Source organism: Phyllostomus discolor, chromosome 7, assembly GCF_004126475.2.
Source record: "Phyllostomus discolor isolate MPI-MPIP mPhyDis1 chromosome 7, mPhyDis1.pri.v3, whole genome shotgun sequence".
NCBI lineage: Eukaryota > Metazoa > Chordata > Mammalia > Chiroptera > Phyllostomidae > Phyllostomus > Phyllostomus discolor.
The window spans coordinates 26,283,814-26,300,213 of NC_040909.2; the positions used below are offsets into that span (position 1 = coordinate 26,283,814).

General features: G+C 38.4%; 1 protein-coding gene across 1 annotated transcript in view; it reads left to right on the plus strand.

The window, feature by feature from the left end:
* TBC1D5 (TBC1 domain family member 5) overlaps nt 1–16,400 on the plus strand; it is a 482,939-nt gene that overhangs the window by 270,102 nt on the left and 196,437 nt on the right. Inside the window, exon 10 of the mRNA XM_028518682.2 lies at nt 14,805–14,907. Within this exon, the coding sequence (XP_028374483.1) occupies nt 14,805–14,907 (103 nt within the window). The remainder of the gene's footprint in view (nt 1–14,804; nt 14,908–16,400) is intronic.

Sequence of the window (16,400 nt, forward strand, 5' to 3'; positions counted from 1 at the left end):
ATATCTATAGTCATATATACATATGATTTCTTGGTGCTGCCGGAAGAGCAAGCAAGCTGCTGGTGGTGGCTGCCACAGCAGTTTCCCATTGCTCTGCACATGGGGGAGGGGCACTTCGCTTGTTGCTGGGCCTTCTCCCAGGACCTGCCAGCCCTAATCTCTTCTCACCCCACTGCACCCTTCTTACCCGCCTTGCTCACAGTACCTGTAATGCTCCAAGTCAGGCCTGGAGCGCTCAGGGAGTGGCCTGGGGCCTGATTCTCCCTGGCTGCACTGGCCCACCTGAGGGAAGGGTGTGGGGCTTGCTGTGCCTGCACTCCAGGTGCAAGCCACTGGTCAGTGGCAGCTGCTTTGGCTCCCTGCCTGGGGGTGGGGCACGGGGCTTGCTGGTCTCTCGCCAGAGGCAGGACCACTGGTTGCGGGCAGCCACCTGGCTTTCCTCCTGGACAAGGGCTGAGGGACATGGTGCCCCAAGCATCTCTGAGTCCACCAGCTGAGCCTCCCCGAGCTCCTGCCCTGGCCTCCTCACTGCCCTTCTCCTGAGATCCTTCTCCCTGCCCCCTTACCCAAAACCTGATGGCTCCCGGACAGGCAAGTCCTAGAATGCTGTGGCAGGGGGCACTTGGAATCCCTCCATCTGGGTCCCCAGCTCTAAGAAACTCAGCCCACAGATGCAGATCCACCAGTCAGGGGATGGGGGAGTGAAAGCACTGTTTGCACATGCTCCACCACTTGAAGACCCCCATTATCCCCCACGGGGCACAAGTGGATGAGAGAGTATGCCCCTCCCATCCAATCACCTTCCTGGTTTTTGGTGCCAGTGTTGCATGCCTTTTTTTGTGTTATGGTGTGTGATCCCCGTTGCTGGGGCGACACACACACGCACTGTTTTCAGCACTTCTCCACCCTCCCCATTTCCCGGGGTAGGGGTGATCCCCCCATTACATGGTTACCATAATTTTTAAAAATTTCTTAACTTCTAATTCTAATATATCTGCCTTGGCTTGTGGTGCTCGTTTTGTCTCTTCAAATTGTGCTTTTACCTTTTGGTATGTCTTCTAATTTTTTCTTGCTAGTCAGACAAAATGTATAGGTAAAAGGAACTGCTATAAATAGGCCTTTAATAAGATGGTGATAAAATGAAGGGGAGAGGAAGTGTTCTTTAGTCCTGTAATTAAGTCTCAGTCTTTTAATGAGCCTGTGCCTCCGGACTCCAGCCTTCACAAGCCTTTCTCAGTCTCAGCAACAACACCCCCACCCCTTGCTCAGATGGGACGGGATGGCTGGACTTTGCTGAAGTCGGGTGTTTCCCCCTTCCCTCCAGTCAGTTCAGCCCTGATGACACCCCAGCGAGTTCGGCTCTGGTTGACTAGCCTTTCCCGAGGGCAGGCCTTGTTTAGAAGAACAGGGTGCTGTGTTCACAGTGGCTCCTTTTCCCTTCCCTCTAATGGCAACTGAGGGGATCTTTCTCTGATATTACTGTGGGACCCTTGTGAGCTCCCAGAAGTAAACCTCACAGTATCATGGGCCCCTCTGTGACTGGGTTCACCTGGAGTTTTTAAACTCACGGAGTTGTTTACACGGAGTTCCCAGTAATGTGTCCCTTATAGTTCCTGCTTTCCTGCCCTGCGCTGGCTTCCACCTCTGAGCCTCTCTAATGAGTTGGGACTCCCTGTATTCGCCTGTCTCTCCAGTCTTGGGGACAGCAGTTTGCCTTTGTCTTCCCCATTCTTATAGATCCAAGAAGAATTACTGATTTCAGTCACTCAGCTTTTTATTCGTTAGGATGGAGAAGCAAGTCTGCCCTCCTCATATGCAGAACAAAACACCCGAAGTCCCTCCACAGTTCCCTTTCAGACCAGTGCTACGGCATTGTTCCCTGAACAGGCTTTGCTTTCCATCTTCCGTGTTTTGCATTACTTGGCCTTGGGAGTGCTACTAACCCCCACTCCTCCCTGTCGGATTCCTGACAATTCATCCTTCAAAGCCTGAGTTCGTCACCAATCTAATGGAGCATTTTCCATTCTTTACAATTGTAAATACTTTATGCCTATTCTGTGTTCTAGTAGAATTTTCTTAATAACTTTTTCTTTTTTATTGACTTTATTAGGTGACAAGATTTATTAGGTATAACAAGATTATACAGGTTTCAGGTGCACAATTCTACAACACATCATCTGTACACTGTTTTGTGTGTTCACCCCCTCCAAGTCAAAGCTCTGCCCATCATAATTTATTCCCCCTGTACCCTCCTCTCCTGCCCGCTCCCTCTTAATAACTTTTTGATGATACTACTTAATTTTGTTCGGTCTTATATTTATTTAGACCTGCCAAGGTATTTGATCTGCCAGTATATTTAGTATATTTATATTAATCTCCTCCTGGTGCCAGGCACTGGAGATGCCAAGATAAATATGACATGGACCCTTAAGAAGCTCAAAGTCTAATCGAGAAAGCAGTAAAAAATGTTGTAGTCCAGCATAACTGGTGCTATAGTAGAAACAGTAAGTACGAGAGCTCTGGCGTCAACCCAGTTCTCATCTCTGAAACCTCATGGTAACCCCTGTAGGGCATGGAACCTGATTTTGTTTTGTCTCTCTGTTTAGAGTCAAGTCGATGTTTAAGAAATGCTCATTGATTGTGAATCTTATCACTTATGATCAGTTGTACTATTTTAGTATTAACAATCTTTGAGCTTCTCAGAGATATAAGCACACTTGAAAAAAATACTGTTATCAGCCTTCTGTCCTTAGTTTAAACAAGATAATTTCATCTCCTGAGCTGCATTGTTGTCATCATTATTGAATTTATTTGATCTGAATATGTCACTGTATTAAATATTATCTCCTCTTTCAACTAATTTTAATATTCTTTTATTCTACTAACCCGTTTTTGCCTCAAAGGGTTTTGTATTCATTTCAATTAATTGTTCTTTATCTCAGCCTAATGAGGTTGTTACTATTCTCATTTTTATTACTGAAAAAAAAAACTGATAATCAAAAGGTAAATCAAGGAGTTCCATTTTACAGCATTTCTAATTCAGAGCTTGAATCGTCCATTCTGAACCAATTTTTTCATGCTTCAAAGGTTGTAATATTAAATGAAATTCAGTATTATTTAAAATGATGGGAAGTATTGAGTTCAGAATAAAATATCATTTCCATATTAGATGCCAAAGGAGTCTGTTATTTGGTCTATTGAGGTCTATTCTAAAAGCATATTTATTGTGTTTATAACATCACTTGCAAATTAACATATTTATAAGCTGTTACCAAATAGTATCATCTCTTCTTCAGATATGTTCCCCTTCTCCAGACTTCCATTATAAGATTAAAATTTTTTAATTTACTTTTAGCATTATAACTTTGACTATATTTAAAAGTTTATCACCCTGGCTGGTGTGTCCCAGTGGATTGAGCACCAGCCTGTGAGCCAAAGCGTTGCTAGTTCGATTCCCAGTCAGGGCACATGCCTGGGTTGCCAGGCTAGGTCCCCAGTGGGGGGTGTGCGAGAGGCAACCATACGTTGATATTTCTCTCTCTCTCTTTTTCCCTCCCTTCCCCTCTGTCTAAAAATAAATAAATAAAATCTTTTGTTTTAAAGTTCATCTGATTGCCTATTGGATTTGTTAGTCCTCTTCAGTTTTGGGTTTTTTGGCTTTTGGTATTTTTGGCAGTTATTATAGCATTATTGCAGTTAGTTCAGGCAGCTAGCTCATTCATCAGTTAATTACAATCTTTCCTACTTAAATCTCCATGAAATGGTTAGATCTGTAAATATCCAACTTTCTTAAACTAGTGCTTCCTTTTGTTTATAGTTTACACATCAGCCAAGCTGCTGACATGTATTGTTTCCTCAGTTATTTTTAGCTCTTTATTTGATATTGTGTGGATTCACTAATAATTGCTGAAGTTCTCTTTAGAACTATAGATATACACTGTCCAATTTGATACCCACCAGGCTCCTGTTGCTATTTAAGTTTAAATTAATTAAGATAAAAACATTTTAAACAAAGTCTTTGTGCATCATAGCCATATTTCAACTGCTAATGGCTATTGTATGGGACAGCATAGATATGGAACATGAAGTTCTGTTGACCGGCACTGTAGATAATTCATTGTTGTTATACTTTTATATAGTATATGATATGAATGTCTGCATTTTTTTTGATAGTGAACTTTTAGATATGCCTATGCTAAGTATTTACTTTTATTTCCTTCCTCTGCCCTTAAGAAATGTTCATAAATTTTTACAGTGTATGAGTCTTATCTGAGGTTTTGGTCAAGTTTAGTCATTGTGTTACATTGTAGTAGGCAGCTTAAAATGAGACTGCTTTGAAAATTGTTTCTATATCAGTGCTATTCAAAACTGATTTTGCAAAGTTAACTTTGTTTGTTTGGTGGGGATTTTTTTGTTTATTTGTTTAAAATCCGTCTTCTCCACAATGTCCATATTGAGAGAAATACTGTCACTACTCCTTAAACTATGACTTGATTGTCACTCTTTATGAATTTAAGATGTCCTACATGTTGGTATCTTTTTTTTATCAAAGCCCTTTTTTTTTTTTACTTAAATAAAAAAGAAATTCCTCAGGGAAGGAAGATTTTACAAGCAATTTCAGAGCAGAATTGATTTGGGTGTGTGTTAATGCAGACAATCTGCCCAGTGTTAAAATGTTAGAGAAAAAAAAAACACACAAGCTGCCATATTCGTGTGATCACACCAAAATAGCAGCTTGTATTTATATTTTCAGTCTCCTCGAGGTGGACTGCAGGCACACATGAATGAGTGGATGTACTTGGTGTTGTGTTGCGATTTTATTTAATGCAGGCAAAGTACATGCTTGCGCATGCACGGCCAGCCCTCACATATGCACTCGTTCACAGCCGAGAACTCGAAAACTACAACACAAGCCGCTCTCTAAGAGTCGTCAGCAACCTGGGTGTGTGTTTCTTCAATATTAAAGGGGGGGGCGGGGGACAGATTTTCAGGATTATAAGAAACAATTCTTCTGTCAAATGGCCTGTAGTCCTTCCTCATTTGACAACATTTAAGGTAAAAACAAAATATTTGATTATTATGATTGCATGTATTTATTTAGAAATATGTATTTCCCCGTACTGCTCCTGTTTTTAATGTGTATTTCTCCCATTTCTGTTCCACTTAAGCATGCAAATTCTCACCACACATTTATTCCAACATATGGAATATTTTAAATTTCTGAAACATTTCTTAGTATTTGAGTGAAAATTTAGGCGAATTTGCTGCAGACTCTACCGTTGTAGAGCTTTGATTAGCACCCCAACACTCCTAATCTCAGAATTTGGGAGCAGTGGTACATGTAGCAGCCACACAGTTGTATCACCCCAAGCTGCTGACCAGAAGAGGTTTTACTGTTGAGATCTCCCTGTTTTAGATTAAGCCATATTTCTTTAGCACTGTCTATGGTTGTGGGCCCACATATTGATCATGAGAATGTAAAGTGTGCTGGGTGGTAAAGTAATATCCCATCTTGAAATACTCCTAGTAGGCATAGCCAGTTCAGTGATATAAAATAGTCTTCTCAGAACTTCAGTGCAGAGTTGGAATTGAAAGTACTTTGGTACTCAAGAATCAATGAGTCTTGCACTTAAAATACATACATACGTGCATTTGTATATATGTCCATAATTTTTCACCTTTATGGGATGACTAGAAAGTGGGTTCTTTCCTTTTTTTAGTAGGAGAAGTCAGTGGGAGGCAGGGCTTGCTAGGTAACTCAGGGCAGTGGAGAACTGGAAAGAATGTTTGATGAAAGCCTCTATTTACATGATGAGAGATGCCACCTCCTATAACTCCAGCCCCACCACCCCTTTTTCCTTATGCATTATTTGATATTTCCTGTTATCCTAACCCTTCTACTTCATCCTCATCTTCTAACCTGTATGGTGATTTCAAATTCCTGCCTTCCATGTAGACTTTTGGAGATTTTTTTTGCAATCCTCTTGGGCTACATGCTAACGCTTGTCATCACTACAGATTCCTACTTTCTTTTCTTTGCCTTTTTAAAATTAGTGTTCACCACCAGGTTATGGCCTATGAAAGCTGTATGCTTCTTTTGTCTTTATTAACTACAGAAACAAAGACAGCCGAGTTCTGGTCTGGCCTTTCTTATACTTTGCCTCCCCACCTCTCGTCCCTGAGTCCATAGATTTAATTTTCATTTTTCATTGGGTTGTAATTTTCATTTTTCATTGGTTTGTAGGTTTTTCTATTTATTTATTCATTAAACAAATACTATTTCAGGAATTACTCTATTCCAGCTACTGTTCTACAAATTGAAGATCCTCATAAAGAAACTGTGTCTCTATTTGTATAAATCATAGACATTTTATTTTAGTTATCTTCCTTTAGAAATGTGTGTAAAATATCTATTTTTTCTCCTAGATATTCTGGAGTACTTAGTTCTTACGTTTTGTATCTTCATCTTCCCTAGTGCCTGGCACCCATATTAGGCATTTCTGTTGCTGGTAGTCACCTGGTAAATCCTTTTATTTTGCAAATGTCAAATGTTAATGTTTAGAAAGAATATGATGGGAAAATACAACTTGTTAATGGTCATAATAGAAATAACACCCGAGACTCTAGGTCTAGCACTACTCCAAACATGTCATGTCAATCTTGTTTACCTCGATTTAACACTTTTTCAATTCAAGAAGTATTTATCAAATACCTTCTGCGTCCAGAGCACTCTGTGAAGCATATAGGAGATGGAAACATGAGTGACTTATCTCAAATATTATTCAGAAGGAGGTAGAGATTAAATATGAAATAAATACCATTTCTGTCCTCTGGGCTCATGTACTCTAATGCACAGTTTCTCAGCCTTGGGATTATTGACATTTTGGACCCATTCATTCTTTGTTGTTGAGAGGCTGCGTACGATGTTTAGTAGCGTCCACGACCTCTAACTGCTGAAGGTTCGGTGGGGCCTGCTTTTGAAATCTTGATTGGCCATCAAGGCATCTTGTCAGACAGAGGGGTTCTCTGAGGCTGGCTTTACAGCTTTCTGAGATCCTGACAAAGGATTTTACATTCACACCCTTGGTTTCATTTTTAGACCTTATTTTTCTGACTGTGGCTTAGATTTGATCTTTGCCCAGAAGCAATGTCTTATGTTAGTATCATTTGCTGACTAGAAAAGCTGAGAATGAGAAAAAGTTTTATTTTATACCCAGCAAGCCCTAGTGTTGTGGGTGGAAATTAGTCTCTATAACAGGATCACGAGGAGAGCTTCCCAAGGGCTCATACATGGGAGATTGTGGTGTGGCAAAATGGTTTACTCACGTAGAAGGCTGCCCCTGGGTCCCCTCTCCATCTCTCCCACCACGGAAAACCAGGGCCAGAAATAGAGTCAGTGTCCAGAGATCCTGTGCCGTATTAAAGCTCAGACGAGTCCAGCATCTGGCTAGTTGAACTTGTGTTCCCAGCTGTAGTCTGTTGCTGTGCTGAGGTATTCACATTCCTACCTGGACCCTGCACATGGAATCACATGGCCATCCACCGTGTGGCTGCTAAGGCCACATGACTATGGAGAGAGGATGTGTGAGTGTTCAGGTAAGTATGTTACCAGGTGGGCAAAAGAGAGAGAGAGCACAAGCTTTTCGTTCCCTTGGGATTCTAGTAGCTTGGATTTGGGATGAACCAGGTGCTTTTTCGAAAGAATTGATCAACTTCCCATGTTCTCATAGGCTTTTGATAGGTCCACACTCCCTGGTTAGACTGACTGGCCTCCATGGTCAAACAGCTCCTCTGCACCCCACAACAATCCAGTACTGGAGGGGAGAATGTTAATCTCCTTAGGGGAGCAGTGCTATAATTAATTCCCTGTGGTGTGAAGCTGTAGCTTCCTGGTGAAGCAAACAATCTTATGCTACCCAGTTTATTAAGCTCAGTGTCTATTTCCCTTTGCTCCCTTTTCTTTATTAATAATTAGTTAACTACCAGTGGTAACACTAGCACCTTTGTGTTGATCATTTCTTACTTTTGCAGAGTATTGAAGGCAGCACCTTCAACACTCTGACCAGGTTGCTCCTTGGATTTCCCAGTTTATTAAGTACATTTTCTGTTTTCCATATAAGCAAAGGCTGCCATGGTACAACTACACAATAAGGAATTTTTTTTCCATAACGTTTTCCCCACTTTTATCAAAGCCCTCACTGCAGCTAGGTCCTTCCAGTCTGGGTCTTTTACTAGCATCTCATTCACACCATTTAGCCTTCCACTGATGCTTTATGCAATGGCCTTCCAGCTTTTATGCAGTCCCATAGAAAAATCTACCACATATCTTACGGTTTTTTAGCAATTCCCCAATTTCAAGTATCAAGAACTATCTTAGTTATCTATTGCTACTATAATGTCAACCAAAATTTAGTGACTGGAAACAATGATTATTTATTTCATAGTTGCTGTAAATCAGGAGTTTGGGAGCAGCTTAACTGGAAGCTTCAGGCTTGAGAGTGTCAATAGATTGCAGTCAGGTGTTACCTGGAACTGCAGTCATCTGAAGGCTTGACTAGGGCTGTAAGATCAGTATGGGTTCTTTTCCATGTGGATCTCTCCATGCATCCACTTAAGTGTCTTTCTCCAGAGGATACTTTCCCCCAGAGCCAGCAATCTAAGAAAGAAAGGATGTGAGTTAGAAAGAATGTGCAGATATATTTTTAAAGTCACCACAATCCACATGTCACTTCCCAGGTCACCCAAATAACCTTTTTTCCATTCTATCCAGCTAAGGGGAAATGTCTATGAGGCCAACTTGGGGTGGAGGATGAGTTTGGCTGGGGGTGGGATGGCGATCACACATCACTTCTATGCTCATTACATTAGCTAGCACTGAGTGGCCACAGCTAACTGAAAAAGAAGCTAGAGAATTAAATCCAGCTGCACCTGGAATGAAGAGGAAGCAGATTTGGTTGAATAGAGAGAATGGTGAAATCATCAACCAAAATAGAGGGAACACAGAAATAAGGAGTATCTGGTGTGTCTGCTTTCATTCTATATCAAGTTATTCCTGTATGGCTTTTGCTTGATTTTTCAGTTTTTCTATAATAAAATAATAAACCAGAATAAGGTGGTATAGTTATTTTGGTGTTTAATAGTATTCTAGGGAGTTTTCATCAACTCATTTTAAATTTTGGATGAATGCTTGCTTTGAAATTCTGTTTTTGAAGTATGGGCATAGCATCAGTTATTGTTCCTTCAAGTCCTTCTGTGCTGCTCTGTCCTACGGCACGATTATAAACCTTCACCAAGGGCTTTATTTTTTCCCTTGGGGCACCTTATTGAATACTTGCATCTTCAGTAATTCATCTGGGCCCAATGCTTTGTCTATTTTAATACTTCTAATTACCTAATTATGTACTATAATGCAGTGACAAAGCCCTTTATCATTTCACTCTTTTCTTAACCCTTTTCTCGCTTTGGAAATATTCTTTTTGTCTCTTTGTTGTCTGAGAAACTCTTCATTGTAGGCAGCCCAGATATTTGCCTGGCTTGCCTTTATTGTTTCTCTGTATTACGACAGATAATTGCTTTATGGAATGTCTTTTCAGTTCACTCCCACCAGGTACCTGAGCTCCTGGTATTGGGCTCTAAAGTTGGTGTTGCGTCGTCCTCCATCCCTCATGCCCTGATTTATTCCCATACACTGCTGTCGCATGAAAGGGTATCCAAAAGAGAACTAGAATAGCCTGGTTATCATAAGCCACTTTTGTGGCAGAATCAGTGGCCATTCTGGTTTTTATAGATCTTAGATGTCCACAAGTATTCATGAGCAAATATATTGGAAATCAACAAGGCTTTCAAAATTAGGATGATCTGTACTTCAGGATAACTAAACATTGATGAAGGGAAATTTTTCTTTATATATGCATTTGAAACAATAAAAGAAGAAAAATGATAAAGTAATAGTTTTAGCATTTTACACCCTCCCGTGAATTGGTAGATCTAGGCACTGATCATCAGGGTTGCTAGCGTCACAGAAGGAGAGGGGAGTTAATAATGTGTGCCTCCTGACAGGAGCACACCACACCGACAATGCCAGCTCTTTATTGCTGCATTGTAAACCACCCCAGAGCCTAAAACAATGACAGAATTTATTCTGTTGATGAATCTATAACTTGGGCAGCTGTGAGCAGGGCAGTTTGTCTCTGTTCTGCAGCTTGCAGGTTAGGGGCTGGAATTATTTGAAGGCTTATTCACTTACACACCTGGCTGTCGAAGCTGCCTCTCAGCAGAGACCTTCCCTGGAGCTGTGGCTGCAATACCTCTACATGGCCCTCCCATGTAGTTGCTTGACTTCCTAGCAGTGTGGCGTCTGGGTTGCAAGGATGTGTCCAGATGGAGAGCCAGACAGAAGCTATGTTGCAGCATCACTTATGCTGTGTTCTCTGTGAGGAGCTACTATTAAGGCCAACACATATTCAAATGGAGGGGAGTTTGACTCATCTTCGTATGGGAGACATGCCAAAGAATTTGTGAACATGTACTAAAACCATCCTTCCACCTATGAAGAATTTTGTTGAAAGTTGAACCTGAATCTGATGAAACCTCTAGGCCTAACTACAATTTATAGGAAATGCGGGGGTGGGGTGGGGAATGTGTTAAATAACAAAATAGAGGAACAATAAGTAAAAGTCAGAATGTGGCAAGTTTCTACAGGCTAAGGAACCTGGTTTCTTATAAAGAAGGACAGGTTTATCAAGTAAAATGGTCAACAGATTGCAGTGTGTAGACATTTCTTGGATCTTGATTTGAACAAACTGAAAAATTTTCACAGATATTTGAGTATTGACTGGATATTTGATTTAACTACTGTATAATTTTTTTATTAGTAGGGTTATAATGTTACTATGGCTGTGTTTTTAAAGAGACTTATCTTTGGGAAATACACATTGTAATCTTTATAGGTGTGATGATGTCTTAGATTTGCTACAAAATGCAGAATTGGGGAATGATGTAAAATGAGAATTGATTAGTGCCAAAGCTGGACGATGGGTATATTGGGATTCGGTCTACTATTAAGGTAAAACTAAAATATCACTTTTTTCTATTACATAAAAACCTACACTGTATGAGTCTAAATTTCATCATGGAACACTTTAATGTTACTTTCTCTTTGTTTTTGATCTGCACCAGAGTTTCACCCTCGCCTATTTGCCATCTTCTTTTTTATTTTCTTGCCAAATGCAGGAATACTTGTCTTGGACTTTTACTTTCTGATAACAACAAAATTTGTCTTTAGTCCCCATTTAGTATGATTTTTTTCCTTTTACTTTCTTATCAGATGTTTTCTCTTAAGTGAATCATAAACTAATACAGATTTAATTCTAAATTCTTTTCTCTATTTCATCTTTACTGAAGTTACTACCATTTCTCTTTGTTGCATGAAAATGACAAGTCACACTGTTTTTCAAAATCTATGTAATTGTTGAATCCAGCTTGGGTCTTTATTCTGTGATTTTTATCACTGTTTCAACATATTTGCCTTCCCAATGGTATGTGGGTTAGATTGATGCTAAAATCACTTTGCCTGTCCTGAATTAACACCAGATGGAATGGGGTTTAAAAAAAAGGCTTAAAAGTGTAATGGGTAGCAGGTAAGCTCTTTTGAAACTTAAAACATATCATGAAAAGCATTATTACTATTCCTAGAACAGCTACACACTGTACTCTTCTTTCTCTTATTTCTGATTCCTAAATATGGTATGTTTTCTTGTTCGAAGCCTTTTAATATGACAATCAAGTATTTGTTATAGGAAATATGTTATTATTCAAATATAGTCATCATGACCTGCGTTCTTCTGTGTAACTAATTCTAAACTCAGAGAATTTTACCTAAATGCATATTTTCAACTCATTTCGAAGTACTTAGCAAAGCAGTTGGAAAGTATTGCTACCCTGCTAACCACCCAGACACACTGGGGCAGGTGTTAACCTCTCTTTGAGTCTAAAACTTGTCTCAGTGTAAGTTCTTTGTCCAACTTCTGAAACAGCATAAATTTTTATTTCCTTTTCAGAACCTCTCTCTATCTTTCTACTTACTTATTTGATGCTGCCCTAAAAAGAGTGTATCATGAAACTTGAGAAATTGACACTTTATCATTGTAGATAGTGTGTCATTGTTAACTGGGTATTTGCTAGAAGTGGGTAATTTAAATTATCTACCTGAAATTTAATTCTTGTAGATCTCTAGTTTTTAATCTTGCAAGTGGATAGTATGCATTTAAATGGAACTATGAATTGGTATGTAATGTAATTTACATTTTTAGTAGTTAGGTATTAAGCTCTTACTATATAGCTCATGGGTATTTGTTACAAAGTGAATGCTTCAGTTTTTAGTACTTTTTCCTATAATCCATTCAGACTGCAGCAGCTACATAGAATCTGGCTATGACAGTGTACACAGATAATTTGCAAAAAGTAGTTAAGGAAAAGACATCAAATCATTAAGCCAAGCCATCTGAATCACAGGGCATGAAGCCTGTTTACAGACAGAGCTCGATTTAAGTCATCTGCTGAGAAGAAGGTGAAACAACTTTATGTCTCGGAAGGATTAGTCTAGTTTTAACTTAGTGACTAAATTTTTCCAAGACATTTCTCAATAATTTATTTTATTAATTACTTACCTCTCATCCTGATTATTTTGGGATATTTGACTTTTTAAGGGCTTTAGCAGCTTTCTTTTGTCCCATATAAATCAATTAAAAAGTGTTTGTGCCTCTTTCCTACTTGGGTGTGTTTGACATCTTTCTGTAGCTTTTTTGGCTTCTATGATATATTAGTAGATTTCTTCACTGAACCTACTTCCAGGTTAGTTTTTCTCTCCTTTGGGAGCTCTGGTCACTTGTCCCTAGTTGAACTCCTGTGCCTGAGTAGGGACTGTCTGGAAGGTCATCACGTTAAGGTTTATGCAGAGATGTGAAGTAATCCTGCTCAGATCTATGGGTTTATTACCGGCCCCCCCAAAGAGGGGCCTCCTTGCTGCCAGAAACAAGATCAAATATCTGTTTCTTGGGACACTTGCACATCAAAGGGAATTTCAAGCAAAAGTCAAATGAAAAGATGAAGATAAAATAGATTTTAATTTACTATAAAAATTAGTACCAGAAGACAGATGCTTCATAAATGACCGACACAGTTCACTCAGGAACCCAGCTAAGCTTAAAGAAAAAGTTGTAACTCCAAAAGAAGATCAGAATGAAGCATAAAACAACTGAGGTCTCCAGAAATAGGAGGCAGTAAACCATTATAATCTGAGGTAAAACAACCATTAATGCTCTTTAAAGTCTGTTTGCTGGTGCGCTGTACTTCCATGCCTTAGGTAGTCTTCCTCTTCAGCCTCTCACATAATTCTCTGAGCCACCTAATTCACACCTGCATCACCTAAAGCACTGGCACTCAAAGACTAAGAAAGACTTCTGCTTCTGAACATCTCCTACTTGCCAGGCACTGTTCTTGGTGCCCTCACATTATCTCCTCTTGACCACAAGGTCGGTATCACTGTCGCTGCTTAATAGAGGAGACAGTCATGTACTCAAAGTTACACTGCCAGCAACTGTGCAACATAAATTTGAACACAGGGGTTTTTTTTTTCAGGTGTATAATTTTTCCATTTCACTTTGTTATAATGTCCTTTTCCCTCTTTCCTGTAATCTCCCCTCCTCTGGCTTATTCCCACTTACGGTTAACTTGTGTTTTAACTTGTGTTCCCAGCTGTAATCCCTTGCTGTGCTGAGGAATTCAGTCTCCCACCTGGACCCTGAGTAATATTACTCAATAATATTTTCTTTGTTATTACCCTGTTCAAAAACTGAAGAGTGATTCTGTTGCATTTCCTCAATTATAAATTTGGCATTCAAAACTCTTCCCAGACCTGCTCCACCGTCTCTTCTGTCCTATTTTCCTATTCCCAGCTGGCAGTATTCATGGGAATAATTTTCTTTCTGATGACTGAGTACCATACTGTGTCACATACCTGGAATACTCAGTGCCTCCTGCGCTTTCATAGCTTTTCTTCTGTTTCAGGGACCTTTTTCCATTGACGTTGCATGTTCTTCCTCTTCTAAAAATCCTTGTTCAGACCTTTTGCGATTGAACCCATTTCACCATTTACTTCTAAATGACATCCCCCCTTCCCCTATACATTTATTGTGTATTGAATTACTATGTATTTGCTCTTTGGCTTATTGTGACTGTATATTCTTTTATTAGTATAAACAGCTAGTTAAGTTCATAGTCTACCCTTTTCTATTTCATGTCATTCAAAGCACCTAGTAGGATTTTTGAGCCAGAGAGCATTTAAATAATACTGACTAACTTGTTCCATTCGAGGTCTACATTTTCTTTGGATAATGCTAACAAGGTGGTCTTGTATAATAATTTAAATCTTGATATTTGCATTAAAAAGATAATTTCTTTCAAAGAGTTGTTAAGAACAAGAGCACATTCTAGTCCTAAAAATCAAATAGGCTAAAACAAAGCAATCCCCCACCCTAAATACATAGGCTGTAATTCATTTTGCTTAAAAACTGTTGTATTCACCATGCAGTGACTTCAAGCACACGGAAAACATTGTAAGTATTTTGATATTAAAGGGCATTGCATCCCTCTGTGCTGCAATGATTTCCCTTCTCTCATCCTTTTTTCCTTAGCATATAAGTTCCACCAGTGGCAAATACAGACTTGCACCTTGCAGAGATGAGTTTGTGGGTAATTCTTAGCATTGTGCTAGTCAGTTTCAATTCTGTGTTTTCTTTTTTCAGGTTTCCTGAAATGCAGTTTTTCCAAGAAGAAAATGTGAGAAAAATTCTTACAGATGTTCTTTTCTGTTATGCTAGAGAAAACGAGCAGTTGCTTTATAAACAGGTAATGAAAATATCGTACAGGTGGCATCCATTGACTCAAAATTTTCTATACAGCTTGACAAATGATAGAGCAATAATGTAGCCTTTATTGTATCCAAAGTTGTATCATAATAGTAAAGCAATCAAAGAGCTGCTTGTCAGCTGCATGGTGAGAAAAGTAAGCTCATTGAGGCACATATGCTTCTTCCTTATTATAAGACATTTCACCAAATTGTCTTCTATAAGGCATTCAATCTTTTCTTTCAACTTTTGGGAGTTTGTTTATAAACAACATCTTTGAAACCAATCTAGTAATAAAACTTTTCAGAGTTGTATGTATAAATATTGTTTCTAAGTACAGGATTTATAAATATGTGACATGCTATATAAAAAATAAAGTACCCTTTTACTCCTTAAAACTTGCCAGTAATATAACTTCAGAAAGTTCTTTTAAATGGCTGGGGTGGAGGGAGAGTGGTAGGGCGAAAAGGAGACAACTGTACTTGAACAACAATTTAAAAAAAATTTTTTTTGAAATTTAAATGATATTCTTTGTGATCTTGATATTTTATTCATCCCTTTACTAAAGCAAAACATTGCTGGGTTATTTTTATTGAAATGTAAATTATTTACTTACTGTTTAAAGAAGTATCTAGGTTTCTACTTGAACTTATGATATTCTAATAAAAATATGCCAAGTTGAGTATTCATATATATTTCACAAAATGTGTATTCATAGGGAATTCAGACTAAATCAGTAAATTCTCTAACAATCAAAAGTTATGGTCTATGTCCAATTGAGGGCCACCTAATTTCAGTGTAATATATCAGAAAACACTTGTATGGTGAGAGCAATGCATTTAATTTGAAATAAATTTGATCAATTTAAAGATAATAAACCAAGTCATATACAATTGTCCTAAATAATACATTTGTTATTATATACAAAGAATACCCAAGGAACTAATTTTATCTTAGTTTTAATATTAGTACTGTATCTTTATATTAATTACATGATAATTGCATGTAATTACATGAATTACAATTAATTATATAAATCACTATGTAGAATAGGAAATGGAAAAAATATATTGCATTCATAATGCTAACCAAAACTATAAAACACCTAGAAATAAATTTAACAATATAGGCACCAAAGCTATATGAAGAAAACTATAAATTGTATTGAAGTCTAAATTGTATAAAAACAGACTTGAACAAACAGGAAAGTGATAATGTTTATAGATGAGAAGACATTAAATGAAAATATTCCTTCTTATCACCTTAGTGTATAAATGTATTATCATTCCAGTGATAGTCTTAAGTGAGAAATGTGATTTTTAAAAGCTGGGTGATAATAGAAAAGGGCAATAATAGTGTATGGCTTTATAGAGTTAAAAACATCTAGTTCTCACTAAGTGTTCATGTGGGTAGCTGTGGTGGCTACCATTATTATAATCATTATTAAATATGTGGAGTTGCCACAGAATTTAGGGAAGAGAAGAAAGGCGAAGG